Source organism: Eleutherodactylus coqui, chromosome 8 (assembly GCF_035609145.1).
Source record: "Eleutherodactylus coqui strain aEleCoq1 chromosome 8, aEleCoq1.hap1, whole genome shotgun sequence".
NCBI classification, from domain to species: domain Eukaryota; kingdom Metazoa; phylum Chordata; class Amphibia; order Anura; family Eleutherodactylidae; genus Eleutherodactylus; species Eleutherodactylus coqui.
In genome coordinates this window covers 127704770-127724872 of record NC_089844.1, presented here as the reverse complement: position 1 = coordinate 127724872, position 20103 = coordinate 127704770, and the positions used below count along the sequence as shown (strand labels likewise).

Genomic DNA, 20103 nt, shown 5'->3' with positions numbered 1-20103 from the left:
AGGCGGATGATTTGTATGCTAGGTACGTTCTTTTCAAAGGAAGAATTTCTGCAAATGCAAGAAGACTCTTTTTTTTGGGGGGGGGGGGGTGTTCTGCTTGGGTTGTACTGCTTAACGTTACGGCAGTAGAGTGAGAAAAACTTTTCAGGTGACAGGTTCCCTTTCTAAATGGGTTGTGCTAAGATATATAAAGTTTTTTTCTCTATCCATGACCTTGATTGAGGGTCCAACCGCTTGGAGTTCCAAAGGCCCCTGCTTGAATGGGGCAAATTCTTTCACTGGAGATTGCTGGGTGCTTGTACTTGACGATTTCCAGCACTTCCTTTTGAAATCAATGAAGCGGCTGTGCCCATGCATGACCTCATGCATTATTTCTGGGAGGACCTAAGGAACTCCTGCTCTCATAAAGTTATTACCCTAGCCTGTCGAAAAAGGATAATTTTGTCTCTAGGCGCTGCTCTTACCAAGGTGAGTTGGAGGAGAAGACTGGTAGATAATGTATCGTCCTTGGGCCATGCACATAGAACTGGGCAGAAGATTGGAATGGATTTGTAATTGATGTATTTTAGACTATGTAGGGATATAAAGAGTTCTAGGAATATATATGTCTGGTGTTGCACAGCCTCTGCACAGGTCATGCAAGGTAGGGTATATAAGTAGTTAGATAGCTGCAAAGTACTATTGTCCATTTGGCTGGCCATTCCACTCTGAACAATCACTGCATTAGGAACAGCTGGAATGTGATCATGATGCAACCATCGTGAAGTACATTATTACTAATCTGCTCTCGGGTAATGTGCTGACCTCTCCTTCACATGACAGAAGGCAATATTTGGCAGTCAGGGGTAAACATGACTTGGGTAGTTTTGACTCTGGGCAGACTTTCGGTGCCCGTAGAGTCGGTGCCAGTATTTCTGGAATGGTCACACTCGTTGGCTGTACCCAGACCACTGTATCAAGAGTGTACAGGACTGGTTGAACCATGGACAGACATCCAAGAGAAGATCACACAGCAGCAGGCCACTTGTGGTTAGACAGTGGAGGTGAAACAAAAGTGGCTCAAGGCGCAATAACCCCAAAACGGGTCATGTGGTTGGAGGTGAGCATCTAGTGGCACATTTGGTATCTCAGCGACAACATGACACAGTGGATCAACTGACCCAACAGTACAACAGAGGGAAAGTTATACAGACTTCAACAATGACCATGTGGCAAACCTTGTGGCGATTTGGGATTCAATAGCCGAAGACCACCCCCTGATGACCCTGCGTCATTGCTAACAAAGCCTCAGTGGACCTTGGATACATGGCAGAAGGATGTCTAGAGAAAACAGTCCCTTTCCTGCCAAACCATACGGATGTCTTGGTCCGAATCTGACATAAGTGGCATAAAACTGGTGGTGGTGTTGTGGTATAGGGAGAGTTGCCTGGCATGGCCTAGGTCTTCTGGGCTTCATACCACAACCCTTGAATGGTGAACGCTACAGGGACCTGTTAGCTGACCATCTGCAGCCATATCTTCAGGAAGTCTTCTCGGACCACAGTGCCATCTTTAAACACGACAACTCTGTTATCGAACTCCGATTACTAGGGAGTGGCTGGAGGAGCTTGACCATGAATTCTTCACACTGCCATGGTCCTCAAACTCACAGGACTGTAACCCCAATGAACATGTTTGGGATATGCTGAAAAGGACTGTGAGATCTATTCCTACATATCTGCAAAATGTGCTCCATCTGACAGGGCCACTACAGCGGGCATGGGTTGAATTGAGTATGGAGGATGTTTGCCACTTTGTGGAATCTATTCCATGACGCCTGAAAGCCGCAATCGCCCCAAAAGGTAAACCAACCTTTTGTTAGGTAGGTGTTCCTAATGCAGTGATTGGCCAATGTATATCCAGAAGTAATTTTTTCCATGAGAAAGTTGGGTTTGAGTTATTAAAGGGACACGGTTGCTGCTGAACGGCACCACTGGTCTGGTGTCAGATTTTCAAATCGCTCAGGAAGTGAGCAAGTATAGAAAATACATTCCCTACTCCCACCCCTGGCTCTCCATCTCCCTAAATGGCACCATTACTTGGTTTATGGTACTGTTCAGTAGTGACAGGTTCCCTTTAACCCCTTAGTGACCAAGCCTGTTTGCGCCTTAATGACCAGGCCAAATTTTGGAAATCGGACATGTCACTTTAACATAGAATAACTCCGTAAAGGTTTTGCATATCCAAGTGATTCTGACATTGTTTTTTCGCCACATGTTGTACTTCATTTAGGTGGTGAAAATAGACCGATAGAATTTGTGTATATTTATTAAAAGTGCCAAAATTGGGAACATTTAAAAAAAAAATTGTCATCAAAAATTTCTACGTTACGTTTGCACATATTTGAGATATTGAAAATGTGAAAAAAGGATAAGATGTATATTTCCATCTGTTTACGTTATTCTGGACGCATATTTGGAAACCTTTTAGGAGAAGTACAAATTTAACATTAATATTTTGAGGAACATTTTGTTTTCCTACCCCCACAAATGACCCCATTTTAAAAACTACACCCCTTGATGTATTCACTGAGGGGGTCAGGAGGATTTTGTCCCCACCGTTTCTTTTCAAGAGTTAATGCAATTTAGAGGAGAAAAAATTAAATTTCATATTTTTGAAAATGCCATTTTAAAGACCTATTCTTTTTTCCTATAGTGCACATGAAAATGAGGATTTGCACCCCAAAATGGATACTCCTGTTGGTCCTGTGTTCAGAAACATACCCAATGTGGCCCTAATATTTCCGTATGCACAGCGGGGCCCAAACCGAAAGGAGCAGCCAGTGGCTTTCAGAACAGACCTTTTGCTTGAAGGTGTTTTAGGCCCCATTGCCCACTTGTAGAGCCCTTGAGTGGCCAAAACGACAGAGAACCCCCACAAATGACCCCATTTTGAAAACTAGACCCCTTAACTAATTCATCTAGGGGTGTACTGCATATTTGGACCCCACATTTTTTTGAATGAAACTAAGCAGAAGGAAAAAATGACGATTTTCATTTTTTGGCAAATGTCATTTTAAAAACAGTTTTTTTTGGGGGGGGGGGGGGGGTTGTACGGCACACATAAGAATGAAGACTTTTATCCCAAAATGGATCCCCCGGTTCGTCCCATGTTCAGAAACATGCACATTGTAGCCCTAATCTTGTGTTCAGGGGCTTTAGGGATGTAATTTTATCTCCCCTCCATTGGATAACCGCGATCATGTGACACGGAACCGTATACAGCGGCTCTCTATGACAGCTCCCTGCTTTCAGCTACTCCTACTAGCCGGGAGCAGGGAGTTTTTAAATTTTCTGTCCCTCTATGCCTAACATAATGCCGTCTGGTGCTCGTGCACAAACACTGACGACAAATGCCCCATTTACACAGGACGACTTGTTTAAATGAGCGAGTGACATCCCCGCTAGTTGTTTGCACTTGTGCAGAATGTGTAGACAGGCAGATCGTCGCTGGGAATCGCAAACTTCTCGCACACCTCTCTTAGTGCTTCATGTTCTAGTGGAATACTGAGCGGGGAGCACTCAGACACAAGTGAGAAGTGAGCGAACCAGCCATGATTTTTAAGCAGGCTGAAACTGAGCAACAAACGACAAGTACACCAATGGTGCGCAGTGGCTCGCGTTTAGACGTATCGATTTATCACGCATTTTCGTGCTTTTGAACAAATTTTGAGCGACAGTATTTGTGTAAATGTCCCTTTAACAGCCCACAGATAGGGCAGGTTACAGAAGTTGATGGGGAGCGAAAGAAGCGGACACAAGTGTCACTGCTCACAACTAAGGGAGTTCTCTCAATGCTACTGGAGTCACATCTGTGCTGCTGTTACCTATGAGAAGCCGCTCTCCTGTGTGTGGTATGAGAGATGACATAGCGGCGAGTCTATACCTACCTGCTCAGGGAAGACCAAGAATTCTCCCATGTGCACACCTGATGGCAGATTCTGAACAATCATTAATGCATTTAGGCCATAATCAATTAGAATAATCATCTAAATCAAACAAACTGGACAATTCAGATGCTTCTAAATCTGAATTGTGACATTGTGCTCTACAAAGAACTGGCTGCCATCTCTTGTGTTGTACAGCAGCTCAGTGCTTGTACGGTGGTTCATGAATAATCGATTATTTCATCCATCTATTTTAGGTATTGCGAAACATTTTCGTTATGGAAGTCAAGAAGACGCTCACGAATTTCTTCGATATACAGTAGAGGAAATGCAGAAATCCTGTCTCAGAGGTTGCTCTAAGTAAGTGAAAATTACCCCTGGTGATGCATGTACATCGTCTAGACCGATCCTTGAATGAACGACCAATCGCATTGTGCAGTGCACACAAATGTATAAAAACAGCTTTTAAAATAAAAAAAATTGCAAAAAAATTCAGTGGTATGTCACATGATAATGCAATTGCGTGACATCATTCATGCTATACCATAAAATTACATTAATATGTGAAATCACGATGTGATCGAAGATTGTGCAGTAATGGTGAATCAGCTATTGATATAGAGCCCCATCTGTGTAAGCCTGCAGGTCCCCCAGACTACTGAAGCCACGTAAAGCTATGACTGTGAGCACCAATTGAATGGAATTGCTCTAGCAACCTGTCTATGCTTTTGCCTTTTGAGTACTTTGGGGAAAAATGTGTAGCCAGCAGAATGAGTGTTTTTTAAAGGGGTTTTCAAGTTATGAAAGGTCATCTTGCAGGGTCCCCTGTGGTGTAAATAAGAAGGCAGCTGATAATTGCCACTTGTCCCTCCACCACCAGATTCGGTCTCCGCTGTGTCCGTTTACAGGCTCCCTTGGGGGGGCATTCCATGAACTTGCTGCTGCAGTCAATGATGGGGCTCGGCAATGATCACCAAGTGCTGTCATTGGCTGCAGCAGCTTGTTTATACAGGCTGAAGCTGACTGCAAGCTCTAAGGCCTCATGTCCACGGGGAAAATCAGGCCCGCTACGGATTCTCCATGTAGAATCTGCAGCGGGTCCCTCCTGCTCCGCGGACATGAGCGCTTAAAATAGGAATAAATCAGAATTAACTTACCTCTCACACGCTCCGGATACTTCCTTCAACTGCGGCGTCATCTTCTCTCGTCGCGGCCGGATCTTCTTTCTTCGGCTCGGCGGATGTGCATGATGATGTCGGTGACGTGCCCCGCGCATGCGCCGGGCCGAAGCAAAATGATCCGGCCGCGACTGAGAGAAGATGGCGCCGCGGTGAAGAGAACCACCGGAGCGTGTGAGTAAAATCAGATTTTTGTGTCCTGCGGATCCGGACGGCTTCCATAGCCTTCAATAGAAGCCCGCGGGAGCCGTCCCCGCGGGAGACCCGCATGAAAATGGAGCATGGTCCAGATTTTTTCATGCTCCATTTTTTTTAAAATCCCTTTTATTGACCATCCGCGGGTATTTATCTACCCGCGGGTGGTCAATGCATCCCTATGGGGTGCGGATCCGCGGGCAGGAGAAGAGTTAAAATCCGCTGCGGATTTTAATTCTTATTTTGCCCGTGGACATGAGCCCTAAAGGTGACGTCCACAGGGAGACTGGAGCCGGTGGTGTGGGACAAGTGGAGGGTAGTGTGAAATAAGAAAACAGCTGAAACTCACCGAGACAGCCTTTCATAACTCTGACAACCCCTTAGCCCCTCCCCATTGTCTGACTAGCGCTGCAGATATCAGTCACTTTGCAATGGCATGGGGCTGAGAAATGAGTTTAGTTTACTGTTTTGCAACCTCCACCCCCTTTTGCGTTTAAAAAAAAAAAAATCTCTTTTTATACATGGATAAACAATAGTCTGCCTCTTTCCGGCTTGTACAAAAGCAGCAAGATGGCATACCAACACCAAAACATCTCGGAAAATAAATATTGTAGCACAAACCACCCTTAGTACATAGAAATACCAAAAGCTCATAACATAAATACAGTAGCAGAACACAGCGACTGTGTTGTGACAGTAGCACCTTGGAACATCAGAGGGGAAACCATCATCTGGCCAAGCAGACCTAAGGGGTGCTATGCTTTCTACCCTACATCTACCTGGTGCCCGGCGCCCTGTGCAACCATACGGATGGTATTTAGTAGCCATCAATATGGTTGCTCAGGGCGCCGGGCACCAGGTGTAGAGGCCACGGTGACAAACGTCCTCTAAAGTGTAAAAATCCTATGCTGTGGTATTTACAATAAGCTATCGGTTGAGTCCTCTCATCAGTAAAGTGAAAGCTTGCAGAAAGTACTGCGGCATAGACTATACTATAAATGCGTGCCGTTCCATGATTACTCCTTTGGCATGCACTACAAGCATCTTGAGTAAATTCTTATGGCACAGCTGGCTGCTCATAGAAGGTAGTGACAGCGATGGCTGCAAGATGGGAAACTGTGACTCAAGAAAACATGTTAACTGCTGCCTGTACACCCTATGGATTATATGTGATGCTGGAGAGGCGGCTACCCATCCTCTAGCCTAATGGCTGCATTTTTTTTGTTTCAGCTTGGACAGACACACACAAACAACAACTTTTATACATCAGATATTTGGTGGTTGTCTCCGTTCTCGAGGTAAGGTCATGTAATACATACAGTGCTCTACTTCTACCTTTCTTTGGGTTTAAAAAAAATTTGAATGTTTTGGTTACATAAAACAGTGTTTTGGTTTATATTGATGCATATCTTTTTTTTCTTGTTTCCAACAGTGAAATGTCTAAATTGTAAATCCGTTTCTGACACTTATGATGAGTATCTCGATATCCCACTGGAGATAAAGGTAAAATACACCTCATTATTGGGCTTTTCAATGTTTGACAATCCCCTTTTTTATGTCAAGGGTCCTTTTTGCATGCAGTTCATTAGTGACCCCCAGTGATCAGCTGTGATCTGTGGAAAACCTATATGCAAGTGGCCAACGTTTGAGTACGGCCACCGCAGAGGACAGAAGTATCCCACACCTGACATTAAACCTCAGTAGACTCTGTGTAATGCTTAGCTGTAGCACAGACTCTGGAGGATTGTAGTCCCTTTCCACTCTTTCTAATGCATAAGGATCCTGAATAGAGATGATCGAGTATACTCGCTAAGGCACATTACTCGAGCGAGTAGTGCCTTAGCCGAGTATCTCCCCGCTCGCGTGACAGGTGAGTTGCGGGTGGGGGGGGGGGGGGTGAGGGGGAGAGAGATCTCCCTCGCCGGCCCCTGATTCTTTAGAGACGAGCGGGGAGATACTCGGCTAAGGCACTTCTCGCTCGAGTAATGTGCCTTAGCCAGTATACTCGCTCATCTCTAATCCTGAACAATCCACATTTACTAGTCCATAATTCTCTTTATAAGGCTTTGAATAGCTCCTTGGCTTTAAAAGGTAGGTAACCTTCCCCTTGATTAACGCACCACCTTCCCCATCTGTGGCGAATATCTTGTGTGCCCCTGCATTTTCTCATGCAACTGCTGAATACATTGTTACTGTTAGAGGTTGTTCTAAAGAAAAATACTTCTCTATAAGGGGATTGAGTAAAAGGGGTTTACCAGAATTGATTGATTTTTAGCCCTGCAAACCCCACCGATCCAGAGAATGGAGTCCTGTGTCACCTCTGCACTTTAAAGGAGGTTGAATGGAGCGACAGCTAAAACAGCTTTGTTGTTGCATTAGTTTCCATAAGACTGCTCTAGCTGAGTTTTTTTTTTTTTTTTTTTTTGTGTTAATGTAACTTAAAACATTTTTTCTTCTCAGAACTCCCATAGTGTAAATAAGGCTCTGGAACAGTTTGTGAAAGCGGAGCAGCTTGATGGGGACAACGCATATAACTGCAGCCAGTAAGTACTTTATAATTTCCGTTTGTTGACAACCGTGCATTGACATATTTTCATTCAGCATTAATTTACTCCGTTCTAATACCCTACATTTAACAGCAAGCTTAAAGGGGTTACAAACTATTAAAGGCCTATCCTTGGTATAGGCCACCAGTAGTAAATTGGAAGTTGTTTCCCTGCTGATCAGCTCTTCTTGGCCCTTATGCTCATGCACTAAGCTAAATTCTGCAGGAAACAGATGGCTCCCTTCTTCCTGCAGTGGCAAGGCTTGGTATTGTAGGCTGAGTTCTCATTCACTTCAATGGGATCTTTGCCTGTAGTACCAAGCCTGGCCACTGCAGTTTTGAATGGCGCTGTTTGCTTCCTGAAGAAATTTGGCTTCAATGCACAAGTGCGTCGGCCTCGTGAACAGCACCTTGGTCATGGTCACAGGTGGAAATTGCTTCCAATAGGTGGTACTGTGGAGGTACGTTTCCATTCCCTATATGCATGTCGTTTTTTAAATGTTAAAATAAGGTGACCAAAACAATTTTTAGTTTGAGAGGCAGAACCTTTTTTTTCTGGCAACAGAGCAGTGTCAGTGCTGGTCTTTTGCAGGGCAGACTTTATTTTCTTCATTTTGGGGTGCGTACATCATTTTTGGTGTTCAGCGTTCTGGATAAATAGCACAATATTTTAATAGTTTGATACAAAATGCTGCATTGTCGTTAGAGCACAAACACCCAATATCTTTCTAACCTCATTAAATCGAATGCTGCATGTCTGAATTGGCCTACTTTGTACCTCCCTTCTAAATATTTAGACTCTGTTACACCCATTGGGGAAACTTTCTACACTGAGCAAACAGGGCCTCAGTCACCTGACCAGTGCTTCTATTTGGGAAACCACAGTTCCCAGAAGCACCTGCTGCACCTCCGGGCTGCTGGAACCTTCCACCTCTGTGCATTAGTTTGCCTGTGCATAAGGAGTTGAAGGATTAACCCTTTGTTCTTCCCCGTAGCTTTATTTTCACAGTATGAGGAGGAGAGGAAACTGGAGCTCTGCAAAACCTCTTCCAAAGCCCTGATAAGACTACCTGACCTGTGCATATGAACTGGTTAATCATTTGTCAGAGGAGAGGGAGTTCAGCTTTCTGAATGCAGAGTAAGAGAGCAGAGTCGCCTATATGTGCTAAAGACAAGGCCAGAGCAGTTAAGACCCTTTTACACGTTTTATCGTTAGTTGTTCAAAACGCCACACTTCTGCAGGAGTTTGAACGATCGTCGTCGTGTGTAAATGCATGCAGAGACTGAACGGCTGAGTGACAGTCGTTCCGTCATTGAGGTTTCTGCTTGCTGAAACTGAACGACTAGCCGTAAGTGTAAACACCAGTCGTTCAGTTCTGAACGACTGCTACTTACGTTGACTGGAGGCAGCGCTGTAGGAAGATGCAGCGATACTCGCTCCTGTGTAACAGCACAGAAGTGAGCCTCACTGGGACGCATATATCTATATTACACAAGTTCGGCACTGTGGAGCAATTCCAGCAACCTCATTGGTTCTGATTCACAATTCCAGCAACCTGATTGGTTGTTTGGCTTGTCTGATTCAACCTCATTGGTTGCTTGGGTTCGCTGATTCAACCTGACTGGTTGTTAGTGCCGAACTTGAGTGTAATATAGATATATGCCACTGGGACGCGCTGTTTGGCAGCGTTTGCCCGACAGTGCGTCCCGCCTAGGTGGGCCCTTTCAGAAGCGAAGGCAGGATGAACTGAGCATGCTCCCCAAATGTGAAAAACTACTGGAGTATGTGTCCAGGAGCAAGTAAAGGTAAACGGAGTGTGGCAGCGGGAGCGCCCCCTTCTCTCGGTTCTAAATGACTTGGTTGCCATTGCAGGCTTGTGTCAGCCGTAGAACGCAGCAGGTGCTTGCTGCATTTGAACGGCCTCTCCGCTCCTGAGACTGCTCCATAGCCGCTCTGTACACGTGATCTGTGTGTATATATTTAGAATTATGTGTCACTTGTCATTAAGGAGTTCTGCGAGATGCCAACAACTTGGCAAAAGGCAAGGAATGCTGTGTAACAACCGAAGCTGCTTTACTGCGTGTTCAGTCACCTGCCATTCCAGCGCTGCTATTTTGGTGCTCCCTGATCTAAATTTACTTGTGCTGCAGCAATAATTACACTCCATCATACCTCTGAGGCCAATGATTGGCTGCAGCAGTCACATGGGGGGGTTGGGTGTGATGTCACTGCAACGGCAGGGATCGAGCATGTGAGCAATGCTGCTTTCGTTCTGCCTGCTGTAAAACGTTTCGGTTTGTCACCAAATGCATTCTCCGTGACAATTTGCCATCGGCCTACAGTAGGTGATGACGGCATGAGGAAGTACACACACATTTGACAAGTGGCATGGTGACGCCCAGTGGTGAAGTTATTAGTCATACATTCCCAGGTAAATTAATAGAGAAACAGCACTATGCAAAGTTTTAAGTTTAAGAGTTGCTTACATTTTAATATCTCTTCCCCCTCCTACTTTTTTTTTCTCTTTATTAGGTGTAAACAGTTGGTGACTGCAACAAAAAGATTTACGGTGCATCGAATATCCAATGTGTTGACTTTGTCCTTGAAGAGGTTTGCAAGCTTCAGCGGTGGGAAACTTTCAAAGGTGAATCTACTTGGGTGAGGGGATTTACGGGCCGTGCACAACAATTGGGGCAATAAAAAGTTGCAGATTATAGCACACACCACAGTTGAGCAATAGTTTGCAACTTTTTGCCTTTTTAGCACTCGGTTAGGTAAAGTGGGTGCGCTTAACAGTATGGTGGGGCTTCCACTGCACAGTACCCGAATATATGCCAGGAAATGGCATAAATTAAAAGTATAAACTACACCAACTCATAACTGGCCTAGATTTGAGTTTGTGTTACCCATGTTGTGCCAAACATATTAAGAGACGAATTGTGCCACACCCTTCTGTGCAATTTAGGTTTAGGGCAAGTTTGTAGGAGCCTTTGCTGTCTTATGAAACGCCAGTCTCAAAAGGGTTGGCCATCGGTAGGTAGTAGATCATCAGAAGTCATCTGTTTGGTGAGAAAGTGTGCTTGTACATTAAGTCAATTTCTGCAGAAAACCAACAGCTGTGTCATCTGTGCTCCATCTCCCATATTATCTCCACTACATGCAAAGTTGCCACTCACTAATATATAGTAACTTCTCCTGAAATACCAAGCTTGGCCACTACACTGGGAACGGCTGTATGTGCTTCCTGCAGAAATCTGCTCTGCATAAACACTCCAGCCATGGTGAACAGCTAATTGGGGAGGACGCCAGACCTGATCTACAATGATGGCCCATCACGGTGATAGTCCATCAATAATTTTCCCTAATTTTATTGGACCCTAAAATCCTTAAAGGTGTTATCTAATTGTTAAACGACCCGTGTCTGCATGTGGACTTCCTCTACTGGCTGCAGCATCACCAACACATGGTGATGTAAAGTTAAATGTTCTTCATCTGTAAGCTGGTGATCCGCAGGACCTAGATCTTTACGGCAGAACTCTGAGGTCTGAGCTTCAGTTTTTCAGAAAATTTGCATTTGTATCCACACGTGGATTTGGCTCCAGTCGGAGGGGCTAAAACTTCTGTATTTGCGAGCCCCGCACAGAAAAAGAACATGCAGCAATTTGTTTGCCGTGCAAGATTTCGCGCGGACAAACCGCGGCCGTCTGCATAGGATTGCATTTGCTAATGCAATCCTATGGCAGCTTCCAAGGGCGAACATTCCGCCCGTCTGCAGGCGGCCTTAGGGCACCGATTTCCATAGCAGTCAGTTGAATGCTAAATTAGCATGGATTGGCACGGAGTTTCCTGTGCGCAGCATCCAAGGGGGATGTATTTTTTTCTGCATGTAGTTGTAGTGTGTTGCACTTTTACTGCTTTTACAGGGAGTAGTAAGAAATACACTATTTTATGTTTGTTTTTAATATTGAACTTCGGTGGCAGTTTGCTGTGTTGATGTGTTTACAGGCTCCTAATTCATGATTTTGTTTTCTTACTGGGTTTGTTTAGGAAATAAAGTATCCAGAATACCTGAACATCCGTCCATACACATCCAACCCTCATGGAGAACCCATCATGTACTCCTTATACGCCGTTCTTGTGCACACAGGTCTAAGCTGTCACACCGGGCATTATTTCTGCTATGTAAAGGTGAGGACCTTTGATAGCACATACCATATACTACCTTATCATCCAGGGATGCAGCGAACACCACTGAGAAATGCCTTTCATCTCATAGTGAGAAGTATTATAATGCATTTGTTTGTAGCTAATCTTCAAGGGACCTTATGACTCTTGTACTCGCTCAATGGCCCATTAGACTCTTCAGTTACTATAGCATATGGCGGGAAGGAATTGATGGTAAATCTGTAGCGATGTGCAGTGGAATATTATAGTTTTGCTCTTATTTAAGTTGGTTAAATACTGATGCACTAAATCACTGCGACTCCCTGTAAATCGGATATGTGGGGAGCAATGACCCCTTCCTCCTTTCTGCTTTGCAGTTTATATCAATGGCATATCATATGTTTTTTCTTTTTTTTGGGTTCTGCAAAATGTATAATCTTTTTCAGGCAAGCAATGACCAATGGTACTTGATGAATGACTCAATCGTGTCCAGTGCAGATATCCGAACTGTGCTCAACCAGCAGGCATACCTTTTATTTTATATCCGGTATGTTATCTACTTTTGGCTATAGTTAGCGTTAAACTCTCTTCTAAACAAGAAAAAAAGTGTTATTTGAGAATTTCTTTCTTTCCCCAAGATCTCAGAATATGCAATGTGGTGATGGGCCTTACTCTCATAAGTCTACCAGCCCCAACTCTCCTCAACCCAGTAGCAGCCATCAAGTTGGAGGCACAAAGTCTGATTTCATAGGACCCCAGCAGATCATCAAAGTAAGACTGTACCTCGTATTGTTGTATATGAACAGTTCATCAAAACTTACAATGACTAAAATTGATTTTATTTTCCATAGAATGTAAAGAACATGAACGGGAGTAGGTCACCAAAAACGTCCATTAATGGTTCTGGGATAAACGGCAACATTCTTAAAAGATGCATTGGCCCGTTGCCCATAAACAGACAAATGACTATGAATTGCAAAAAGCAAAAAATCATAGTAAACATCAATAAACCACTTCCTACCCAAGAAATATCTTCCGAAACGAAGCATAACACCCCTGCCCATTTTACGTCTGTTGGCCCTGTACCCTCAAATACTACTGATCTCCAGTATAAGTTGAATCGCGGACCATTGGCCAGTGCCAATCCTATAGTATCCTCCACCATGCTGGTTCCATATGGGGCCGAATCATCAGAGGAATCTGAAGAGGAGAGTAAAGGTGTACGGAAAAGAATACCTAATGGTGGAGACATGGTGAATGGATCGGTCATTACTAATGGACATTCCACCATCACCTTGCCTGGCAACTTGGTTAGGAAAGATGAAGAGGCGGCATCTAAATCTAATGCAGTTGATCAGGAAGCCTATGAGTTCACCAATGCAGTGAGTCCTGCTAAACTCAATGGCTCTATTGAAGTAAGTGTTGTGTTTTAGCTTCCTGATTAGAACTTGGTTAGCTTTTCTTAAAATTGGACTCAATCATATTATTTTCAGCTTTACATTAAGGCATGGGATCATGGGTAACTTTGACTTTCTCGGTGTTGAGTTGGGAGTGTTCTGACGTCACCTGACCGCAAGTATGGGGTGATGGTCGGGTATGTTGGATTTCAACATATGCAGTGGCTTATTTATGTCTCCCCATTGAGAACACATGGACGTTTGGTCCAGCATGTGGTTGTATGGCGGGTTTAGAGGAATAACTTTTTGCTTAGTGATCCTTCAACTGATGGCCATCTAAGGTGTATGCATATTTAAATTGTGGTGGTTCTTAATTTTTTTGTGCAAAAATTGGAGATTTCCTATAAAGGGGTTGTCCCACTTTTTACTATTGATGACTTATTCTCAGAATAGGTCATTAATAGTAGATCAGCAGGCGTCTGCTGCTTGGAATTCTCGGGCCAGTCACTGTGGGTACGGAAGCAGACAGTTCTGTACACAGCATGTAATACCAACCCGGGTACTCATTGCAAAGTCCCAACTACTTCAGTGAGGCTCTGCATGTAATACCATCTTGGACCATGGCGCAATGTACAGAGTTGTCGGTTTCCAGGACAAAGACTGCTCTATACAGTCAATGACCGACCCGGGGATCCCAATTAGCCGATCTGCTATTGATGACCTATCCTGAGCATAGGTCAGTAGTAATCTACAGGATCCTCATATTTCAAGTGTTGAGCTTCTCTTAGCTTACTTGCTATGGTAGTCTGTTTCATAATTTTAGTGCTGTCTGGGTTTGATCTCTTTATTTAGCCTATCTGCTCTTTCTTCTAGTAAGAACTTAGTATAATTTAGTTTTTTCTTTAATTTTTCAGGTTGACCCCCAAACTGTGATCAATGAAGAAACTGCAGCGGCCGTATCTCATCCTGAGAGTGAAAGAAAAGAAGCAATAGAAATGTAAGATTGCGCCAAGATTAATTTTTTTGCTGCAATTAAGAGTTTTTGGAACTTGAATACTGATGACTAGAGCTGAGCGAGCACGCTCGGATAAAGCAGTTACTCGAGTGAGCATCGCTCTTCTCGAGTAACTGCTTACTGGTCCGAGCAGGCTCAGGCGAGCGGCAAGTGTTAGCGGGTGGTAGAGAGAGAGATCTCTCTCAATTCCCCTGCTCACCCACGCCGCCCCCTCGGACCAGTAAGCAGTTACTCAAAAAGAGCGATGCTCACTCGAGTAACTTCTTGATCCGAGCGTGCTCGCTCAGCTCTATTGATAACCTATCCTTAGGATAAGTCATCAATCTCAGATACTTGGTGCATGAATCTTGCATTACCTCAACCCCCCCCCCCCCCCCCATTGCAGAGGCCTTTTCATTGTATAGTGGCCACAGCACTGGATGTTTCCTAGTATTGCAGCACGAACATATTCACTTGAAGGGCCATGTCGGAGATAAATGTTACAGGCCCAAAACTAGAAGCTGCAGTGCTCGCTAAGTACTGCAACCCATTCAAACAGCTAATCAGCATGGGGTCCTGTGAGTCTAACTTCCACTGATGATATTGGTCATCTATCCAAAGGATACGTCTTTAATATTTCAGTCCTGTAAAACTTCTTGCTTTAATTAGGAAGTTTAAATGACTCCTGTTTTTCTTCTTAGTTTGCAGAATACACAAAAGATGAATCTGGCTGTTGATCCAGGAGATCCTCCACAACACAATACCGCAAGCTCTGAGAAGCATCAGAATGCGCTGTCGCCATCTTCTGCACTTGCGGAGCACCAAAGGGAAGCCTGCACTACACCTCAAGATGTGAAAAATGGCAATGATTATACATCCTATAATGGATATGCTAACGGGAAGCATTTCCCCAGTGAAAGAGCTCTTTCAGAGCATGAGAGAGACTCTCGGAAGAGTGACTTGTATTCCCGGAACAGAGACGGCTTCAAGTATGATCGCTATAAACACTACCACAATGACGAATACAGACACAGGAATTATTTTTCTCGAGGTAGTGAAAGGGGTCACAGGAACCACGGGAGACAGCGGTCAAGGAGTCGAGGGAAAATGGACGATCCGTATCGTTATCTGTCCAGACGGGACCGCTCTCACAGCCGTGAGCGGAACCACTATGGTAGAAATCAGCGATGGGATCATTTTCATTCCTCTTATAGAGATGATCGGGATAGAGTCTCGTACGACAACAGAGATTACCACTACAGGGATTCCAAACATCATAGAAATGACTGGTACTATCACCCTAGAGAGAGGCGCGATTATGGGTACAACGGCAAACACGCTCACTACTCGACTTTCTCCCGGCACTCTGATTCTTATTACCATGGAAGGTTTAACCACCAACCTTATGAAAACGGCAAGAAGAGAAAATTTGAGTACGATGGCAATGCACGGGGAGATGAACCTGATGGCAAGAGAAAAGTGGAAAAACAGATGTTCCGAATGGAAGAAAGAATGTAAGTTTAACCCTCTAAAGTCCACCCTCTAGATGTAAGATGGCGGAGTGTTTTTCATAACCTGCTAGCATTCAGAACAACTTGGTCCTGCTAATGTGACAGGTTAAAAAAATGTCCTTGCAAAGGGAAAGTTTGCCAAAATCTAAAAACAATGTTTTGTTTATTGACATTTGTACATGTAATATATCACTTATTAACCCACAGTGGGCTTTTTTTTTTTTTTTTTTACCCCAAGTGCATTTGACCTTCCAGTTCAGGCACACTTTTATCCTTCATAAAGTGCACCCCCACCTTTAATGCTATTGTCCCACTCAAGAATATGGCCACATTATGTGGGATGAAGCGTTCCCAGACGCACATAACATAATCTTGGTTCTCTTTCTAGACTCGCTGTCTAGTCCTTAATTTGTACTCTCATCCTACTGCCTTATTGCCATATACAGATGGCATGTACATGCCAAGCGTGACAAACCTGGCTGGCTTTAGTTATGGGTGCCATGTGTGGTCCTACACTGGCCATACTTGTAAAGGCCCATTTAGACACAACAATTATCGCTCAAAAGCCGTCTTTTGAGCAATAATCGTGTGTAACTGCGCTGACATCGTGCAGTTTTTGTTTAGCCATCGCTCATCGTTGAGCCTTATCAGGAATTCCCAGCTGGATACAGCTGATACTATTGTTTCAGCTGTATCCTGCTCACTGATCACAGGCAGGGTATGAAGAACAGAGCGGTCCAGCGCTGTTCTCCATACCCTGGTCGGAGCACTCGGCTGTATAACAGCTGGGCGCATCAAGCCGAGAACAGCTGGATGTAGAAGACAAGCAGGGACACCCCACTTCTGCATTCTCTGCTGGCATCGCAAGGTGATCGCTCATCTTGAGCGATCATCTTGCGCTGTAAATGACACAATGGTTAGTGTTCAAGTCACTCAAAAGACATCTTTTGAGCGTTAATCGTTGTGTCTAAATGGGCCTTAAGGGGTGCACCACCACTCCCACTTAAAGGGGTTGTCCCGCGGCAGCAAGTGGGTTGAAAAAAAAAAAAACCCGTTTCGGCGCGGGACAACCCATTTAAGTCTGCCCAGCCAGATGATCATCCTCCCTTGTGCAGCTATGTGAATTCTCCTCCTGGCTCGGTCTCTACCCCCTGATGTTCCGAAGCACTGCTGCAAGCCCATCAACGCCCCTGCAGCACAGTTGCTTAGTTCTGCTACTCTGTTATGAGCTTGGTTCTGGTATTGTTTCGATGTACTGAGCTTGGTTCTGGTACAGTATTTACTGAGCAGTTTTGGTGTGGGTATGTTGCTATCTTGCTACTTTCTGCAGAAGCTGAATACAGGCAAACAGTATAAACGAGTTTCATTGCATAAAACAATTCTGTAGGTGTGTGTGTGTGTGTGTGTGTGTGTATATATGTATATGTATATGTATATGTGTAGGTGTGTATGTATGTAGGTGTGTATGTAATATATTATAATATTGCATAGACTACAGTACTATTATACAACGCTGTAGAATGTAGTGATACTCTTTTGCATTTTGTGAAGTGTCTGCTGAAGGAGAAGACTTTAGAAAAGGCCCGGCCTGCCCTTAATGTGTCACTTTCTGGCACACGTGACTGGCCCAACTGGTTTATGTGTGGCATTGATGCAGTAATGGAAAATTGAACCCTTCTTAATATGGTGCACTACATAGTATGAGGACACTGCTGTTTCCAGATCTCCCATGTGCCCGCTTTCCTTTCTTAAACGGTCACCAACCTTTCAAATAACTTGTACCTATGTTATCCAGTGCGATAATGGCAAAACCACAACTTGCTTGATTTACCTTTTTAGTGCTGAAAAACCGTTGTAAAATTCTGGCCACTAGGGGTCCCCCTTCCTCCTAACTTGCTGCCTGCTGTCCAGCATGTCACTGCAGGGTTAGTGGATGAGTCATCAGGCTCATTGTATAGAGGGGGGGAGGGGGGAGGGGCTGACACTACTGTTAGTTGTGACTTTTTTATTGTGTATTAGCTATTGAAATCATGTCTCCACTGCTCGGTACACACATGGAGTCCTCTGTAAGGTTAGGTATGCTTTAAGTCTAGTGGGCAGATTGGGCCCTCAATGCATGGCACAGTTGTGTTAGAGAGGGTAAATGTTATATGTATGCTGATGGTGAATCTGGGTTAACTTGTCTCGTTCTTTTTCCTCTCTAGAACTGTGAAAACGTAGCATCTCCCACATGGACTTGACTTTGAATCGCCTGGAAATGCTGCACTTAAACTACCGCAGACCTCTTGCGCCCTTTTTTGATTTTTGACGACCACTTTTTTTTTTTTTAATAAATTTTATTATTTTTGGTGCAACTTTCTTCCCCACGCTAGAAAGGGTAGAATCAATCAGCAAAAAGTTTATTTCTCTCAGTAAAGAGTACAGTTTGGTAACATATTGAGCTCTGTTCATATATCCGCTAGAGCTTTGTTGTTCAGCCCTGTCCCAGGAACTGGACAACAAACATAAGAGTAGAGCCGAATCCAGAAACTTACTGATGTGAATGGTGACTGATGAACTCATGGACTATAATGGGGTCCGTTAGGCCACCTAGCATTTTACTAGCCAACGTAGCGCAGCACGCTGCATCCTCACCGGAGATGCTACACTTGTGTGATATATTCTGTTTTGTTCTTGGACGGCTGGCCCCTTGTTATCTGGTGGCTCTGCTGATTGGATGTATTGCCACCACTTCACGTGCCGCTCTTGCTGTCTGGTAAAATGCTGAGATGATTGAAGGTACCCCGATGGAACCGGTCATAGGGCTTAAAAACCCGGCCAATATACGCTATCCCTCTCTGCAGGGGAGGACGCGGGCCAGGCCGGGAGCAGTGCACTGAACTCCCGCCCCTCGCCCCTGTTTGCAATAGGAGGGTCAGGACAGGGCGGAGCTAAGTTCCGCCCCCTCCCATTGCAAATAGTGGGGTGGGAGCTTAGTGCACTGCTCCTGGCCCACCTCCTCCCCCTGCAGAGAGAGACACCGTATATTGGCCGGGCGTGAAAACCCAGCTGATATATGCACGCCAGAATAAGCCCATGGTCAGTGGGTTCTGTTGGGTGCCATTCGTCAGCCACATCCTCATTTGGGCACTTCCATTGCTTTTGTTCAGCTCCATTTTGAGGGTGCCGAATAATGGTAACTTCCTAACAGATATGTGAACAGAGGCTAACATGGTACTAAACCTTTTCTTTAAACTCCAATGCACCCTTCTTGCATATTTATAATTTTTTAATTTTTTTAAACCTCCTGCAGAATATTTTTTTCTGTAGCAGTCGCACGGATGTGGGGTCTTTTCTCATTTTTAATGTTCTTTTTAATTGTACTTATTGTTTTACCCCCATGGCATCTGTGCTAGTTTAGATGCAGCGTTTGACATTGGAGCCGGCCCCCCTCAAGAAGATCAACGCTTTTTGTGTTCTGTCCATGTGCTACTCTCCGGACGCAGGCTGAAGGGATAAAGCGCAGTTCACTCGTGCCCGTTCTACCTGCTGTGTAAATAATGAACTATGTGAACAGAGTTGGTGCTGTCTGACAAATACTGTATAGAACTTTACCACACAAGTGTTTTTAATTTTTTTTGGTTGTTTTCTACACGTTTCATCCTCCTGAACTTGTCGACTGCTGATGGTTACGTGACACCTGATCTCAAGCGGAAGTGGGAAATGCCCTGGAACATGTGCTCTCAAATGCTGCTTTTCTTCCAGACTCAGGATTCTATGTTTTTTCTCAGCATGTTTCTTTTCCACATGTGACATCGAGACCGAAGCTTAAGGAATTGAGGAGTCTCATGTAAATATACAATTAAAAAAAAAAACAAATCTACATCAAGACGTTGCATTTTTTGTCTCACTTGAGATGCATTTTCTGTATAATCACGTACTGTATTTTTAGATACTAATTGTGTAAATCATCCTCCATGTTTTATGTATGTCCGACAATAGAAACATTATTTATTCCCATGGAACTGAGGAACCCACAACTACATCTTGACCAAATGGATGGGAAAGGTGGCCGATCGGAGGCACGATGTCTGCTGCCATCATTCAAGTAAATGAATGCCTTTCATTTACTTAGACTGTATGACCGATTACAGATCAGTATACGCTATATTATCCGCTCGCCCATACATTACTAGGATTGTTATTTGTATCCT

General features: G+C 44.3%; 1 protein-coding gene across 2 annotated transcripts in view; it reads left to right on the top strand.

Moving 5' to 3' along the window:
- The window catches only part of USP42 (ubiquitin specific peptidase 42), a 35782-nt gene extending 16004 nt beyond the window's left edge, over positions 1-19778 (top strand). For both annotated transcript variants that reach the window (XM_066576378.1, XM_066576379.1), the window contains 12 exons: positions 4183-4285; positions 6529-6596; positions 6731-6801; positions 7759-7841; positions 10377-10488; positions 11892-12032; positions 12455-12555; positions 12647-12779; positions 12860-13423; positions 14320-14402; positions 15101-15913; positions 18115-19778. In XM_066576378.1, the coding sequence (XP_066432475.1) occupies positions 4183-4285; positions 6529-6596; positions 6731-6801; positions 7759-7841; positions 10377-10488; positions 11892-12032; positions 12455-12555; positions 12647-12779; positions 12860-13423; positions 14320-14402; positions 15101-15913; positions 18115-18130 (2288 nt within the window). In that variant the 3' untranslated portion in view covers positions 18131-19778. The remainder of the gene's footprint in view (positions 1-4182; positions 4286-6528; positions 6597-6730; positions 6802-7758; positions 7842-10376; positions 10489-11891; positions 12033-12454; positions 12556-12646; positions 12780-12859; positions 13424-14319; positions 14403-15100; positions 15914-18114) is intronic.
- The last annotated feature ends 325 nt before the right edge of the window (positions 19779-20103 follow it).